Raw genomic sequence first — 17,843 nt, forward strand, 5'->3', positions numbered from 1 at the left:
GTCTGTGGGCCAGCCCCGACGTGACGACCACGCACAAGTCCCGCCCCTCCCGCGGTGCCTTCGAAGGCCGTCGGACAGGTTAGCAGCCTCGAAAAACGTGGAGGTTGTGATGATGTGTCCTGTGGTGAATCAATACTGTTATCTGGTACAGACTTGTGATTACTCTCTATGATCAGGAACATAATGAGGAGCATTAAGGATACATCACATTCACAAAGTAGCCTGTTCTCCCTGTTGTTCTCAAGTAGGAGGGACAGGAGTCTCAAAACACAGGCGTTGTATATATATTTATATATATATATGAAGCCTGTGAAAAAAATATAAAAAGCTGTATATATATGCATACATATATAGCTTTTTGTATTTTTTATATATATCTATTTACACATTTTCTGTAGTGGAGTCTCCCAGCCGAGTATTTCACACGATTGAATTGTGTAACTGGGGTGACAATGAACATCCTTAACCTGAATCTTGAATTTTGAATGCAAGATTGAGTCCTGGAGGAGACAGAGCCTTTTCTGTCAGGCCTCCACTATTATTGAATGACCTGCCCGAAAATCTCAGACTTCCAAATTCAATATCTTCCAGTATATTCACTTTTGAAAACTCACTTTTAATCATAGTGCTTTATTACAATATTGATTATTTTACTTTAGTCATTTATTTCATATTTGCATGAATGATGTAATGTGTATGCAGGAATGTGTGTGAACCTGGTATTGTTTTCTATCCTATGTTCTTTTTATATCTGCCTTGTAAAGCACCTTGTAATTGCTTGTTTGATAAGTGCTATATAAATAAACTTTTATTATTATTTATTATGTTATTAACATATTGGCTTGATTTTACTCAAGCACCATGACAGTTTTGTGGTATTTTCAGCTCAAGTTCTTTACTGTTACATTTCATTACACAAGTATAAAAAAATAAAAATCTTAGGCTTCAGCTCCTTAAGCGCCTTAAGTAAGAAATAAAGCAACAGTATGTGGAGTGTGGTGTGCATATGTCTTTTCTTATATATGAATAACTATCTTTATGTGAATAGTATAAGTGTATAAATACATATTTTCTTGTACATAAAGGAAACTGATCAAATATAATAATAATTAAAATAATTACAATTATATATGAAATAATATATTATTTGTAAAATAATAGAACATTGTGAAACGACTGTACATTTGAAGTTGGCCTACTCATTTATTGAAGTATTTTTACAGTTGGTATTGCTACTTTTACTTAAATATAGCATCTTAATACAACTTATTAAAGGGTTTTTTTTATGATTTAGTGAAGATAAACATCAACAAACACATTTTTTTCTTTTTATCTTTGCCACATCATTCTTTGGTGTTGAGGTCTAACTCAAATATTTTTCAAAAAAACAGTGCAATTTTATTTACATGTCCAAAGTTTTATTTCTTCAAACAGCTTGTCTAAGCATTACAAAATAAGTTGTGTAATCGTATTACTCACAGCAGAGGCGCTGGAATTAACAAGGGGATAAAAGCTCGAATGTAGGAGCTTGATGGGAGCACCTGAAGGCAGCATCAGTCAACGTCAACGTCAGTGTGTTTTGCCCTCATTCCTGACTTGCATTTGTGAAATTCCTTTCACACAACAAAAGAATATTTTGCACTAAGATTTTCCTGCTGTTATGGTAAAATGATTAGTTGGATAGAGCGTAGTTTATGAAGCTCACTATTCTATCGAGAGGGATCTAAATCGACTATCGGAATGTATATTGCAACAAATGTTAGCAGTCTTTTTATAGAGTGTAAACACATCCTGATTAACATGACATCGTATATGGTGCTGCGGTCTAGCACTCATCACAACAATGAGAGAAAGGGGTCTGTGAGTGACAAGGAGTGTGCTGCTGTGCAGAGGCAAAGCGCAAACTCAAGTTGGCACCAGTCGTGTGGCACGTAGACAGTCTGCAGGAGTCCCTGGAGGAGGGGTTACTGGAAATAAGCGAGTAATCTGATAAAGAAAGGTTGGATGAAACATATTTTAATAGAAACAAATGACACAGACGAAAACAAGGATGGCAGTCTGGAGATGACTGATTTGCTAATCTTAGTATTGACTAGAAATAGAACTTTGACTGTAAATAAGGAAGGAGCTGTGGTCACTCCATTCTGAATAAGTTCACCGCAGGACTATGCATACAATTAAAAGATGCAGTATTTTCAACAATTAACACTGCAGTAATATCCTTTAAAAAAATAATATTTTATAAGTCAAAAACATAATTCATGTTTCAAAACGAGTGCATGTGCCAATTGCATTTAAAACGATGTGTTATTAAAAAATAAATTTAAAAAAATTAAAAAATTAAAAACAGCAAATATGACTTTAAATTGGGAAATTGGGAAAAGGCTTGAAAAAATATAAATTCCCTCCTCTGCTGTGTAACTACATATCCCAGAATGCACCACTCTTCATTTCCGGTTACGCGTGTAAACAGCGCAAAAGCCCCGAGATGAACGAGTCCACGTGAATGCCTGCTATTAAAACACGTAAATACAATAGATTTGGCACTTTGGGTTGTCATTAGCGTTTGTTTAGATAGTTTATCTTCGGTTAGAAATGATAACTTTTACGTGTAAGCTCAGCTGTTGTGTCTGGTTACCTCGATAATACCCGATAGCTGTAAAGCACGCTGCCTCGTTTTAGTTCAATTACATTTGATTTGCAGTATTACGGACTTTCTACTTCACTAAACCACTGAACTCCAACGCTGAAGGCATGAATAAGCGAGAAGGTAAATCCACGTTTTCATGTAAACTTGAATTGTTGTTGTCTGCATTGTTTGAGAGACTGAAGTGTGGTGAGAAATGATTCCTATGTTGATGTTTTAAGTGTTGGTCTGCTACACAAGTTCTTTAGTTTGCTGCTAATACATGTGGTAAACCTGACAAAGTAACAGTAATGTATGCTTTACCAAATCTAATTCTCAGTAGGACTACACAAGTGCTTTAGTTTGCTGCTAATGTAAGTGGTGAACCTGGCAAAGTAGCAGCAATGTTTTCCTAATATAATTATATGTAGGGCTGCAAATATTGGTTTTCATTGCTGATCAATCCCCACCCACATTATTTTGGATTAATCTAGCAATCATTTAGTCTATTAAATATCAGAAAATAGTCATTCTCTACAAAAAAAAAGATTGTGTTTGAACATTTATTCATTTGAGAACTAGCAAACACATTTGAGATTATAAGAATTGTTTATAAGATTATTATATATGTGTGTTTTTTTGTGGATTGACTTTCAGCTCAGTAGTATGTTTCCATAAAAATGGGACATGTGAGAGACAGTGTTTTTAAAAAATGAGTTGTGTCAGAATCAATGCTGCACAGTCCGAAATATCCTGACCTGTAATTTATTAGTATGAATCAGGCTCTAAAAATGCTCGATGCCACACTGTCTTGAATGCAACCCAGCAGCATCTTTCATACACTCTGCCTTAAGAATATCCTAACTCCTCACAGGCTAGTCAATGTTAAGGTTAAAGTAGCCGTAAAAGACATTACTGATGACAGAGAGGCTGATGGGCAACAAGGGGAGAGGACGTTGCGGGTATATGTCATGCACTGTAACCACTCAACTACAATGGTGCTTCATGTCAAGTGATCTTCATGCATGTAATTAGTAGAGTGCCCCTTAACTTTGACAAGGTGATTGGTGAAGAAATGAAGTGAAAAATGAAAGCAGCTAGCTGGATGCATCATCTGACCTTCTCTGTATCATAACAGCTGAAGGATGCGCGCGGAAAAATGCTGATGCAGCTCAGGACCGTGACTTGAGTGCCAATCCGTCCTCACCTATCGTTGCTTCCTTTAAAGGTAACTGCACTCTCAGCTTTTTTTTTTTTACTTCCACTTTTCATTAATAAAGCATACTAATATGTCCATTTTCTGATGAACCTGTATCTCTTTGAAAGTTTTCCAGCAGGAGCTTGACACCAAACACGACAAATATGAGCGTCTGGTTAAGATCAGCCGAGACGTCACCATTGAAAGCAAGAGGACGATTTTCCTTTTACATAGAGTGACCAAGTATGTATCATCTTCAATCTGCTCAGTCTAAATTTGGACATATACTTGATTCCTCACTTTAATTAGATTTAATGGGGTAATGCTACACAGTTTTTAGTTATTAACATGATATTAATAGATCTTTCACTCAATCTACAACAGTCTTCAGATATTGCTTTGGAAATAGCATAACGATGTAGAGGGGCTGCTGTGGAGTGAAATTAAAATTTTGTTTCAGACAAGATTTTCAAGTAGTGTTTAGAAGTCACTTGCATTAAGTCACTTGCATTATTTCCATTCCTAACTTTGTGTGTTTTCGCTTGATTTGAAAGTGTTCAAGATCCAGAGGAAGTTGTGAATGAGGCAGATGTCAAACTGGACGCAGTGAGGCAGAAAATTGGTCTAATTGCAGAAGAGCTGAGAGGAGAGGACATCTATCAGTTTCACAGAGCTTTCACTCCAGGTGAGTTTTCATACACTCTCTTGCTGTTTAAGAAAGAAATCAAGCAAAATGAAGTACTATATATTGTTACTTTTCATGACAATACATGTAAAATGCTCTGTGTTGGGTGTTAGGAAAAATAATTTTACAAAGATACTATCAACATAAAAATAACTGATGGTAAACTGGGAATTTCAGAGACTGTATTGATGTGGGGGTTTTTTTTTTTACATTGTTTTACATATCAGAAAAAATCTTCAGGTTTGCAGTTGATGGTGAATTTAACACAAAAACAGGACACATCCACCACTGTAACTAACGCCACACATTTATCTACATGACTGCAAGACAAATTTTGTGTATTATCTCCAGACACACAAAGTGATGAAAGAGCTCTGACCTATTTTCCTGCCTCACCTCTCACCTGTGTTGTTTGATATTACTAAGCAGGGCACATTGATATGTAAAGCAAATATTTATCATAACCTATATTTACAGTATATGGTCCAGGTGAAAGTTTGTTTCTCAGCTTAAAATGGGTCATGATCTGTTTTAAAGATCCTGTGAATCATTAAAAATAATCAATTCAAACATTAAAAATAGTAGCACCTTAATAAAAGTGTGTGACTTAATTTATTGATATCATTTAGATGGATCAAGGCATTAAACTAGTAGATATACCACAGACTAACTAATGAACTAAACATGAAATATTCTGATAGCGTTTGAGACACTCAGCTCAGTCATACTTCTTGCATTTAGAGAGATTATTTAAAATGTAATCCCCACCTTTTTGGTTGGCTAACACAACCACACAGCTAAACTATGGCTTTGCTGTGTGAACAGAGACTGGCACTAGAAACAGAGTTTACAGTTTGCAGCCACACTAACAGCTCTGTGAGGCTGTATTCAGGCACATCAGTGTGCTGAGCTAAACATACTAAATGTATAGCACTTATAACGTGTAGCATAGTTTAGCAACTGCTACAATTCGCACAAAGCACAGCTGAGGATGATGAAATGTCATTAGTTTTGCAGTTATTTGGCCGTTGACCAAATTTGTGGGCAGTCAAATTCTGACATGTTAAGGGATCACCTTAAGTGATTATAGTACATGTTGGGGATGACTAAATCTCATGGAAATTCATCCAATAGTTGTTAATTATCATAATAATAATAATAATAATAATAATAATAACAGCAATAATGCATTTTATTTATAGGCACCTTTCCAAGCACTCAAGGGCATCTTACAAAAAAAGGGGGAAAAAAAAGAAAAAGAAAAAACTGATATGCTTTAGCTCTATCTTCGGGCTTGTTTATTTCAATCTGGACCAAAGTTGTGCACTGACTTACTGTATATATAATTAGATAAACTATATCTGATATTTAATTAAAACAGCGTTCTGGTAAATAGACTTGTGACAGGTAGGTCATTTATTTAAGTATAATTATGAATTCCTGAATTCATCATTTTATATATATTATATAATTCAAGCCCTAGTAAAGAGTTCAAAGTTGATTCCACAGGAGCTTTCATGAGAAGTTATCTGTTACGTGCTGTTACTACCTCAATCTCCCTTTTAATGCTTTAGATTGATTGTGAAGTTGCTGATTATGTGAGAGCTTGACCTTGATGCAGTCTTGGATATGATAGACACACCCTCTGATAAACTTGTTTTCCCACAAGCATCAATATCAGTTTTTGTTAGCGTAGCCAAAATGTCTGCAGAGTTTGGAGAAAAACATTACTGGGAGCGAGGGTGAGCTGTTATCTAGCAGCTGGGGAAGTCATTTTTAGATTGTGGTCACTCTGGAATCACTGCTGCATCCTCCGCGACGTGACCAGTGGCAGTTCCCACCAATTACACGTCTCTTCCTTTTCTCTTTTTTTTCTTCCATTTTTATCGTCTTTATTAGACTGAGCTCATTGCACAGGCTCTCCAGCTGATCTTGGCAGTACGAGAAGTCTCTAAGCATGTGTAATGGGTCTGCTTTTTTCATAGAAAGACCATTAGGTATATTTTGGGCTGAATCTGAGCATAATTGCCACTGATAACAGGGCAGTGCAGCACTTTGATAAAACTCTTTAGCTTGACCCTGCCTGCAGCTTTGAGACACTGCAAACACAAGTGCATTTTCCAGGGTTCACCTGCAGCTCAGTGAACTGCACTGTGGTCAAACATTAAGCCAAATTAATCTGTTGCCATGCATACTTATTTGTTGAATGTTAATGAAGGTTATTTAGCATTCTCTATTCAGTATTCTGGATGCATTAATGTGGGGAGTATCATTATGCAACATAAATTGTATGATAGTTCTCCAAGCATGCAGTCAGGCTTTGAATTGTTGCTGTACACACGCTTGGCCCTCCACTTTTTTTCCTGAGTACTGCACTGGGAATATTTTCAAATTTGGAGCTGGATTTTCCCTGAGTCATTGTTTAGATATTATCTAACTTGTTTTTGGTCTTCGTGTCTCAGTTTCCAAAGGTAACACTGCCTCTGCTGCAGCCTCAGAGTATATATAACATGAGCAGATCCTGGCACTAAACTCAGGAACTGAACTCCTCCTGCCAGCCTCCAAGCCTATGTAACCTTTTCATGTCATATCCTGTTCGCCTTAGGCTGTGCTGTATTCACTTAACCAGCATCACAGCTGTGGAGCCAGTGGCAGTGTTTAGATGTTTGTAGTGGTTTTTGTTGAGCATGGTTGTGAGAAATGTGTCAAATAAAGGCTGGGGGAGCTGAGCCTAAAATATATGACTATTACTATTTACTAGATGAGAGTAGGGTAAATTCATATTGGCAAATAAGTCAATATTAAAGGTCAAACTAGATATACAGGATAGGGGGTTGACAGCACCTCTGCAATGCAACAAATACTTATAAACACAACTAACTAAACTCTAAATGAAAAGGGCAAAAAGTCTCAAAGGTCTCATAACTCTGTCTCTATGTGCCCAATAACTCGTACCAGATGACATAATTCTTTCCAAGAACCATACTGGAAAAATTATTAAGAAATTACAGTCCTATAAACGAAGCATTATCCTTTTTTTAAAATGTTTTATTCCACCATGAATGTCCAATCTCTTTTTCAAAGCCCTTTCTACATTTAATAGTGGTAGAAAATGACTGGATCCTTTAATTAATGGTTCATTTTATTGCTAGATTTTCATATATGGAGTCTAGAAATATTGGAATCAGCCTAAAATATTTTATTGGATGTAAAAAAAAATATGCCGAAGTGGCTAAAACCATAGCCAGATTCCCTGAAAAACTACACAGAATGAGACCTCAATGTCATAAATGGCTACTGTCTATTGTATTTAAAGGGCTTTAAATGTAGCCACATTCTCTGCTTCCTCATGCAACTTTTGAAAATCATACTTCCTGAAGTCATGGAAGAACATTTTACAAAGCTGTGATATTGCATCGCAGTAATCTGGCTACATAGCGGCTGCATGGACTGTTGGGTTTGGCTCATGCAAGCACCGCTGCAACTGGACTAAAAAAGCAAAAAGGAGCAGTGAAAGTCAAGGGGAGATGAACCACATCCTTCTCAGCTACAGTAGAGGGAGATAGGAGGTCCTTTGAAGTTCAATTGCCGCTCCAAAAGTAAACTTCAGACACAAAGTCCTTCCGTCCTGTCATTATTTGATTGTTGTTTACACAGGGCCAGAAAACAAATGAGGGGTCATCTCAGCCTGCCGCAAAAAATGGCCACTGTTGTTGAATCAAAAGACGGCAGCAGGAAACACGTTTTATTCGAATCATTATCTCCATCTGCGATCTATACTTTGCAGATACCGTGTGGTGTTTATACACACTCTACGTGCGACGCTCACTTGATACATAACTGAGCTTGTTCAACAGCTGCAGCAGGGAAGGAAATATTTGGTTGTTTCAATAATTACCGCCCGTGCTTGATGCTTCCGATGCATTAGGGATCCAGGAGTACGTGGAGGCCGTGTCATTCCAGCACTACATCCGCCACCGCAGCCTCATCAGCCTGGAGGAGATCAACGCCAGACTGGTGTTCATGAAAGCAGAGAAGGAAGAGCCCAAGGTAAATTTTAAAGAAGAACCCACCCATTGTGCACGCATGTTTGTTTTGTCATCTGACACAGAAAAACAATTTTAACATGATTTAAAAAGGAATGGTTTGCACACATGTTCTGTCACTACCACTAATGTCTGCATGCTGAATAAGAGGCTAGAACCAGCAGACACTTAAAAACCTATCAATAAAATATACCACCTGAAATGAGTATTATTCATAGTGTGTTTATTTCACAGTATTTCCTGTAAAAGCAAATGCTGGTTGCACAAAAAGGCCCCACTGTGGTGTTCTCTGCTCCGCACTTATAAGCATTATGAATCATTATGTAATTTCATCCTCTGCCTGATTTGTTCAAAGATGATGGGTGCCTGCTGGTGGTGCAGACAAAATTGTTTGACCCTCAGTCTTTTGTGGTAAAATCACCAACTTGCTTGAGGAAAAATTGGATTTTGCTTATTTTCTGCCTGTGAGCTTCTAGTGGAGGCACAGCTGCACAACATCACAATCACATCTCTTAAATATTGCTTTAAGCATCAGTCTTGTGTGTAGAGCTTGCTGGGATAAGAACATGTGTGCACATCTTGTCTAAATGCATCAAAACCGTTTGTTAACAGTTTAAATTGATGCTCACTCAACACATTTATTGACATTATTTCAAATCTTTGCTTTGTGTTGTCTCAGGGCGCAGACCTGCCAATGGGAGCTCAGGTTCTCACCTTCCAGGTGACGCCTGCAGACTACCTGCTCGGCGTGGCTGACCTGACCGGGGAGCTGATGCGGATGTGCATTAGCAGCGTGGGCAACGGCGACATCGACACGCCCTTCAAGCTGAGCCAGTTCCTCAGGCAAATCCACGACGGTTTCTCCTACATCGGGAACACGGGCCCTTACGAGGTGTCCAAGAAGCTCCACACGCTGCGACAGAGCCTGGGCAAAGTGGAGGACGCCTGCTATACCCTGCGCGTTCGAGGCTCGGAGATCCCCAAACACATGCTGGCCGACGTGTTCTCCAGCAGAAACACGCTCATTGACACCGAGGAAGGTGTGGTGTAAGTCCTGCTCAGCCTTAACAGCACTGTTTCTGTTCTCCATGGCGTCATTGTCTCTAGTTTCGCTCCAGGTTCATATTTCTATATATTCTTAATGGGATTTTACTGATGTTTGACAGGTTTCGTGACGTGCTTGTTAATTTTGTTATTATTATTACAATAAAAACAATAGACAATGGATTTTTTTTCTCCTTGATAATGATCTGATGACTTCAGTTGTTTTGCATGAATAAAGGTTCTGTGCCAAGTATGCCATGCTCTCCCCGTCTTTAAGCTGCTTTGATAATGTGTGTTTATTTTATTTTTCTCTCTGCCCTCCCCTTCCTCTATCATACACAGATAATCTAAGGTAAAACCATTGGTTGCCTCTGTGGAGGAGGATCATGTGACCTTTGTACATTGTACGTGCCTATTCTGACAGGCCCCCCCTGGCACATACACACACACAAACAAACAACCCCTTGCCTACTCATTCTACCCTCTTTAAACAATCCTCGCCAGCCTGCTGTGATGTGAATTCATAATAATGTTTGGAGCAAGCTGAGGAAAATTCCTGGCAGAGAGCTGACACCACTCTGCTGATGGTGTCAATTATTATCATCCAGATGAATGTTGAAGGCAGCGAGAAATAACTCAGCTGTGTAAATGAATTCAGACATGGAGTAAAGACTGTATTAACTATTATCAATGACAGTAGACCTTTTTCATGTTTGGAAAAACCCAATTCTATTGTTTAATGTCAGAGAAAGCTTCACTTTTGAGTCTGATTATTCCAGCCACAACAACACTGATTCTTTTGACATATTTCCAGTTTCCAACCAGCAGCGTTACGCTTCATGAGCTGTAGTTGCACATCTCTGAAAACAAACAGCGCTTCAACATAAGCTGTTTATAAATGAGGTATCAGGTATGCTGCTGGTTGGGAGTTTTGTAGTTATCCACCAACAAGATTATGCATTATTTTATATATCTTGCTGTTACTTCTTTAGACCATGAGTTGAAGGCTGTCAGTGTTGTTAAAGTGTGCCATCTGCTGTACAATATTAGTACTACATGAAGACAATCTGCAGTGACATGATCTAAATTTGATCAAATACATTACAGAAAATTATGACTTTATATATGTGTCCAAACTGCCTACTGTTATTTTCTGCCTTTTTGCATATGTGAAACTTTATTCCTTCAGCTTTGTTTTAGGGTTGTTAAATTTGGTTCCAGGAGTCGAAGAGAAAGAAAAACATGTTTTTGCTGGTTGTGCTCCTTGTGTGAACTAATTAACCAATCAATCAGTCAATGTCAATCAATAAACCAAATCAATAGGGTGAAATCAGTCTCTAGGAGCAGTGGGCAGCCATTGTACAGTGCCCTGGAACCAATGCTACTTTGAAATACATTTAATAAAATAAAACCAACACTAACAGTCACTATTTGCACTATTTAAAGAAAAAACACTATTAAAATCTATTAAAAAGTAACTAAGCTAGATCCTAAACTCAAATTTGTTTGACGCCTGACATCTAGTGGTGAAAGTCAGGTACTGAAGTGAAGTTCATGTCTGTGTTACTGTACATTAATTTCAATGGCAGCTGCTCTCCCAGTAAACATCTCTTCCATTTGAGTTGGTGATCATGGAGGCTGGTAGCAGCAAAGAGAGACAGGGTGGGCAAACCTGAGGTGTAGGGTGAGGTTTTACATTTCAGTGTTACAAGTCATCAGTTCCCAAACCTTCACTGTCATGTCTCCATCTGCAGGCCTACAAATTTCGCACTGAATTCATCGTGATATACTTCTTGATATTTTTGAATTGAGTGGCATGTCACCTGGTTTGTCTTCCTCTCTGTGCCCTTCTGACATCAAACATTATTATTCCCAAATGAGATCAGATTTTCCATGAGAGAAATGTTGACTTGCCATAGCCGTAAAAGTCCAGGTGGAGCTAGTAACCTTAATGTTGTCTCCCTTCAGTAATTAGTGCAATGCAAAACAGAAGTTAATTATAGGATTAGTTACACTTGAATGTAACAGGTCAGAAGGTCTTTTCAACTGAAGTTAAACACATGCTGTCATGTGTGCTGCCAATGTTTGAAATCACTGGATTCACTTAGCTTTTTATTTTTGTATTGTATTTGTTATTTTGTTAACTTAATAAATAATAGTTGTGAGTCAGTTTTAGACATTACCCACAACCCCACATTCATGTCAAGCTGCCGCCACACTTCTCAAAGACTTCATTGACTGTCCTTTGTTTAATTATGACAACACGTGAAATGACACAGTTACAGTCATACAGAAATAGTCCAATAAAAGAGTTGGTGCATTATCAGCATCTTCCATTAGCTTTACTCTCACTGTTGCCAAAAGTCCTTTTGATGCCACACTTCACTTCACATCAGAGAATGAAGATAGATAAAGTAACATCAATTAAAGAAATGCTAAACATATTACAACAAGTCATTTAAACTCATTTTAACTTGACATTTGAGACATTTGATTTAATTTAAAATTGTCAGGGAAGATATTGTAGGTCAGAGTGAAATGCCTCTGCTTGAAGCCAATAATGACTCAGCATAAGGAAACTGTGTGTGGTCATGAGTTGTTGTCCAGTAATCAGACAGTTAGCTGAGTTGTTTGCCAAAGCACACTAAGTGCTTCTAATCTTTAATACTGGGCAGGTGATCAATGGATTTCACCCTGCTGCTCCGCTGGCCTGCCCGTGACACTGCTGCTGCTGTTGTTGTTGTTGTTGTTGTTGTGACGGGTGAACTGAGCCTTTCATGACTGTGTCTTGTCTGTCAGTCTGCAGCACAGCCAAGCTGATGAAAAGAGCATTTGGATGTGTTGTGAAGAGGATGAATAGACTTTGCTCTATGTGGGGTCTCTATAGTTTTTTTTTCTCCTCATGCATTCCTTCACCACAGAAACAAAGACACACTTTTGTCTGTACACCAACAACATTATTTGTGCATTCAAATAATCATTGGAGTTATATCCAATGGCCACATTGTGCTATGGACACACTGCCAACAGCTGCCTGATCAACAATGCAGGGACATACAGTTTTCATAAACTATGTTGAATGATATGAATTAGGAAACAACTATTAAAATGTAGCGGGAAATAGTCATTGTATTAAAACACTTTTTATTATAGTTGCCTTAGTGAAGCATAAAATACTAATAAAATGATCTTATATTAGAATGTTTAATTTTTTTTTTTTCTGTAATGTAGATTTAATCTTATTGGAAAAGCCCTAGAAGTAACCTATGCACTCTTTTTGCGCACAGTTAGTACTACTGTAATAATAATAATAAAATAATAATAATAATATTATTACTACATCCAATTATGCATGTGCTACTACAAATCGTTTTGAATGACTAAATGAGTTGAAGTCAATCAGACAGTTCGCCATCCTTCACCCCCAGTCACTGCACTCACAATGCTCCTAAAATAAAGCATACAAACAGTGTTTAATCCGGTGATGTGTCTGCTGTAGGCTTCATAGACTGCCTGCTGAGGTTTTTGAGGCGGTCTGAAGGAGTCTGGAGTCAAATTCCTGAACACGTAGGAGCTCCTCACGTTGCTCCAACACGACGCACGACGCAGGGGCGCAGCGAATAACGGATTACTTATCAACTGATCGATGAGACAGTTTGTAGACAGAGCTTTATCTCGGCTGTTACTTCTGTCACTACAGCACATCATCGGATATTTTTTCCATTCCCCGCCTCTAATAGAAATCTGACCATCTTTTCTTTTCACACCGTCTGTTTATGCGCAACTGAAACCACTTGTTTGCTGCAGAGGAGAAATATGACAATCTGATTCACACGGATCAATACTTGTGTCAGGACATGTTATTGTGGACTAATGAGAGCCCATAAAAGCTGATTTTACACTTTCTTTCAAAGTCGGGAAAAAAATATCACAGCCTGACTTCACTTTTCCACAACGGAAATGAGATCAGTCCGATTTCTTGGCTCCACTTCTTCTAAAACATGGTCGATGTAAGTTCATGTACCGGGATCTGATAGTGTTTGACTTGTGGCCGTAGAGCTTGTTATTAATGGAAAGATGTTTGCTGGACTGATGGGATGTCACAGCAACTCTCTGCTTCACCGCTGTGAAGTCACGGAAGGTAAAGTATAATGTACCTTTTTATTTTTTTTTATTTTTTACTTGTGGCTTCATATTTATCAAGCAGCAGTGAACAGTAAATGTTTTAGTGGTCATAATGGTTGTTTGAATTTCTATCTGGAGCTTCACTTAACTTTAAAGTAGCCTGATAAATAACTAACAAAAGAAAACATGTGGTGTCACTATGTAATGGATGAATACAACTGTCGAGGGATGTAAAAGACCGGCAAGCAAACATGCAGATATGGGTTTGTGATAGTGTCAATGAAATTCAGTTGGTTCTTCAAACCTACATTAACTCACAATATCTGCTATAAGAGAGTAGTTTGGGGTTTGTGTATGAGGAGACACAGTCATACAGGTCACACAGTTCAAGCCTCCCTACCAGTCAGCCTCTTGTATGAGTGATGGGTGATGAAATTACTTAAATTCCTCCTTCATGTTAATATGTAGACAATATGGAGACAACAGTTAAGCTGACATGTTCTTATCTTGTCTATCTTGCATAACTTGAATATTTTGCATGCAGCCCAGTCTGTAATATATCTTTGTTCAGATAGGATGCCTTTTATTACTTTCCATTAAATTCAGGTCATCATAATATGCTCTATAACCAAGTGACTGACTCAGTGTTTGATTAGTTTCTTTTGGTTTGAATTTCCCAGGATGTCAAAGGGTGTGACGTATACTTATGTACTTATGAGAACAAATATTCTTATCAAACAGGTAACCCATAGTTGATTACATGCACAGAGGTACGATTGCTGTATGCTGTATAATGTATAACTGTTGTGAACACCTGGCAGCTGGAAAGATTAATGTATTATCTGCTGAGTGTATTGAATCTGTGTGACAAATCAGTTACAATTTACTTTAATCCCTCCCAATTAAGCATTTACACGCAGTATATTCACAGCTGAAATGTAGATGTTAGCCGATATATACTGACTCCTCCTGTGGGCATTCATTAGTGGAGTATGAACAGAAAGCTAATGACAATACAGCAAAACACAGTTAAAATATGTCTTCAGAGGAGATGTTATAATTATTAACAAATAAAGTACATTCATAAACACTTTAAAATGTCCTTCCATCTGCTTATAACTGCTACTAGTGTGTCAACAGATATCAGTATCCCAAAGGAATAAACTGCCTGATACATACTGTCAGTGGATTAGTTTGTGTTTTAGCTTAATGGTCAAAAGTTACACATTCACTTACTTTCACACATTGTTAACATTTCAAAAAAATCAATCTGTGCAAGGTTTTTGTTACTAGATGATGTCATTTGAAGTGATTTGAATGCTTGCTTGTTCCATACAATCCATGTAGTGGGGTTTGTGTTGTATATGCTTCTTTAGTCTTTTGTCTCTCACTTGTGAACCTCCACCACAGTAACTCAGCCATATTCAAATGGTTTATGATCCTCATGTGACCATACAGGAAGTGTAGAGGTTTTTTTTATTATAAATGTCTCACCACTCTCCAGAGGACAGCAGAAATGCAATTGTAGGCTATTATTTCTTATAATCATGATGTATTTCTGTCCATATACATTGATAGTTTGAGAGGCAGATAACCTTTTATTGTATTTATGGTCAAAAGGAAAGAAGAACCCCTCTTTAACACTCATTGCTGACTTTCACTTCCCTCATTCTGCTGTTGTGGTGAGTCACATGTGGTGAGATGATGCACATCTGTGGAGCAGTGCTGCTTCTCAGGAGGCTGCTAACATGCAGATCTGCTGATGTGTGTGTGTCTGAGGGTGCTGAGTTTGTTCCTCAAACGTTTGTGTTTTTATGAGATCCACTGCATTCCTCCCCTCTTTGGTCGAAGCACTTTCAGCAACCATTGGGATATAGTGTTTAACCCAATGGCTCTGAGGAGGGCCTCTTTAATCTGCAAAGGTAAATAAGCTTGCCTCGTCTGGTTGAAGTGATACGTTTTCCCAGACCCCAGCGCTGTTGAGCTCTACAAGAGTTTGTGTTTTGTTCAGATTTTCTTCAACATCAGCAACAAGTTGTAAAAAGGCGGCTGCTATTGTTAAAGTGCTTATGGTTGGGTCTCCTTTTCCTTATTTGCCGTTTCTGCCGGAATTCCTGACAAACTATTTTAGCACAAAGCCTGGCAGGAAGCAGCAAATGACATACCTCTGAAAGGCTTCAGTGATGAAGTAGAGGCCCCCAACACACACACACACATAGACACTCACAATGAGCCCTGAGGCATTTCCTTCCCCTTTACTGAGAAGAGCGTGTCTTTGTGTAATCGAAGCATGGCGAGGATACAGTAACACTATCAACAAGACCCTCTCTTTCAGCTCTTTGACTCTGTGGAGTGCTCTCTATCTATATTATATCTTGACCACACCAGATGGTGAATGGTGTGTGGTTGTATTTGGTACCTACAGACAGTGTTGGGTTTCCTAAATTGGTTACGGAACAGTGGCCACGTCTGCAAAGAAGCGTTAATGGAGCTGTATGTAACCTGAGCTTTAGTTCGGTGGTCCCAGTGGACAAAGGGTCGTCATACATGCACAGCCTGGGTACAATGGTAACATCCCTGTGTTACTCTCACTCCAAACCCTGCTTATATCCCAACTCTCCCTTAAGTGCTGTCTTTTTATCTCTCTTCTTGTCCGGTCACATGGGATGGTTTAAGGAGTGACATCACTGGAGGTCACGGGGGGTTGAGCAGTGGGCTGTGGTTGCTTTGTAGCGGTCATGGTTTGTTTGATGCCCTAGATTCCTTTTTTGACATACAGACACAAAAATTGAATAAATGGCCTCCTGTTGCACAAAAGAATTAAAACTGACTTAAACCTAAAAATTGATATCAGAGTAGTATCATGTTATGAGCATGTACAAACACAAAGTCTAAAACTGGTTGTGTCGTTTCAGTTTTTTTAAGTGGTTTTACAATGACAGTAGTATGAATGCTCCCACTGTTTCAAGCACAAAAGTCTATGTGTCAGTGTGTCGCTGTGTGTCTCTAGTGTGTGTGTGTGTGTGTGTGTGTGTGTGTGTGAGTGGGAAGAGAAAGTTGAGAGCCAGAAGTGAAAGAGAGAGCAGCGCAGCTGGACACAAAGGGGCTGTTGATTCCCCACATTTCAGCCTGTCTCTTTCAGTGGCTCCTACACATTACGTGTATTAATGATGTGGAACTGCAGCAGGTGTCAGCTCTGAACACAAACCAGTCTTTATCATCCTCTTCCTCTTTCAGACCAAAACACTGAGTTTTAAAATGTATTTTTATGTTTGTCCGCAGCAGTTCTCAAATAATTTCTTTTTTGCATTTTAGTGTCCTTCGGCCCATTATTTTGGATTAACAGCCATAACTTGACTGTTTTGGTTCACTCTCACAGCTCCCATCAACATTGTTTCTAGCTATAGCAAGTAACTTTTTTCAGCCAGCTGTTGAACATAGTGATGTATGCAGCAGCTGAAGAGTCAGACCTTTCTCTCAGAAGTTACAAAAAACAGAGCCAGTGACCTGAAAACACAATGCCAAATAAATACTAATGTTGCTCCCCCATAACAACTTCATAAGATGATATAGAGATAGCTTCTATGGTCTACAGGAGAGATACCACAGTTTGAGAACCATTGCTGCAGCTCTATGAGTTTGTTGTCAAGGATAAGCAGATTCAAATGTAACTTTAGAAATATAATGTAGGCTACTTCACTCTTATACTGAGCAAGTCCCCAGAAACAGCACTTGGGTTGTAAAGCTAATTTGACAAAGAGGACATACCGTGTAATTATAGCTTAAGGGTTCATCACATGGTGCAAACTGGCCCAAAATGCATTTTTCCCTCATACAATCTTTGGAAAAGGAGCGCCTGTAAAACTGTTTAATACATCTGTAACACTGAGAGGCGTGTCTTAGCTCAATATGACTATGTGGCTTTGGTATTTCCCAACAGCTGGAGCAGAACCATGGGAAATGTCACACAGCCGCCAAAGTTGTTTTTCATTCAGTTAGCAATGCTGGGATTAAGGGTAGAGTCGTGGACCCAAATGATAGTCAATTTGGTCTTGAATACTAACAATAAGATGTTTTACATTCTCATGTAATTGCCACATTTAGCACTGCACTGTCCTG

At 38.5% G+C, this 17,843-nt stretch overlaps 2 protein-coding genes across 2 annotated transcripts in view; both read left to right on the forward strand.

Annotated features, from left to right (window-relative positions):
- The first annotated feature begins 2,470 nt into the window (after positions 1-2,470).
- tsnax (translin-associated factor X) lies at positions 2,471-9,779 on the forward strand. Its single transcript, XM_053332679.1, has 6 exons — positions 2,471-2,770; positions 3,765-3,854; positions 3,953-4,067; positions 4,379-4,509; positions 8,438-8,559; positions 9,235-9,779. Exons 1-6 carry the CDS (start codon positions 2,755-2,757, stop codon positions 9,604-9,606), a joined length of 846 nt encoding a protein of 281 aa, XP_053188654.1. The 5' UTR covers positions 2,471-2,754; the 3' UTR covers positions 9,607-9,779.
- Positions 9,780-13,150: 3,371 nt separating this feature from the next.
- The window catches only part of disc1 (DISC1 scaffold protein), a 46,252-nt gene continuing 41,559 nt past the window's right edge, over positions 13,151-17,843 (forward strand). The window contains exon 1 of the mRNA XM_053332775.1: positions 13,151-13,740. Coding sequence (XP_053188750.1) covers positions 13,677-13,740 — 64 coding nt within the window. The 5' untranslated portion in view covers positions 13,151-13,676. The remainder of the gene's footprint in view (positions 13,741-17,843) is intronic.

This window comes from Scomber japonicus, chromosome 14 (assembly GCF_027409825.1).
Source record: "Scomber japonicus isolate fScoJap1 chromosome 14, fScoJap1.pri, whole genome shotgun sequence".
In the NCBI taxonomy this organism is placed as follows: domain Eukaryota; kingdom Metazoa; phylum Chordata; class Actinopteri; order Scombriformes; family Scombridae; genus Scomber; species Scomber japonicus.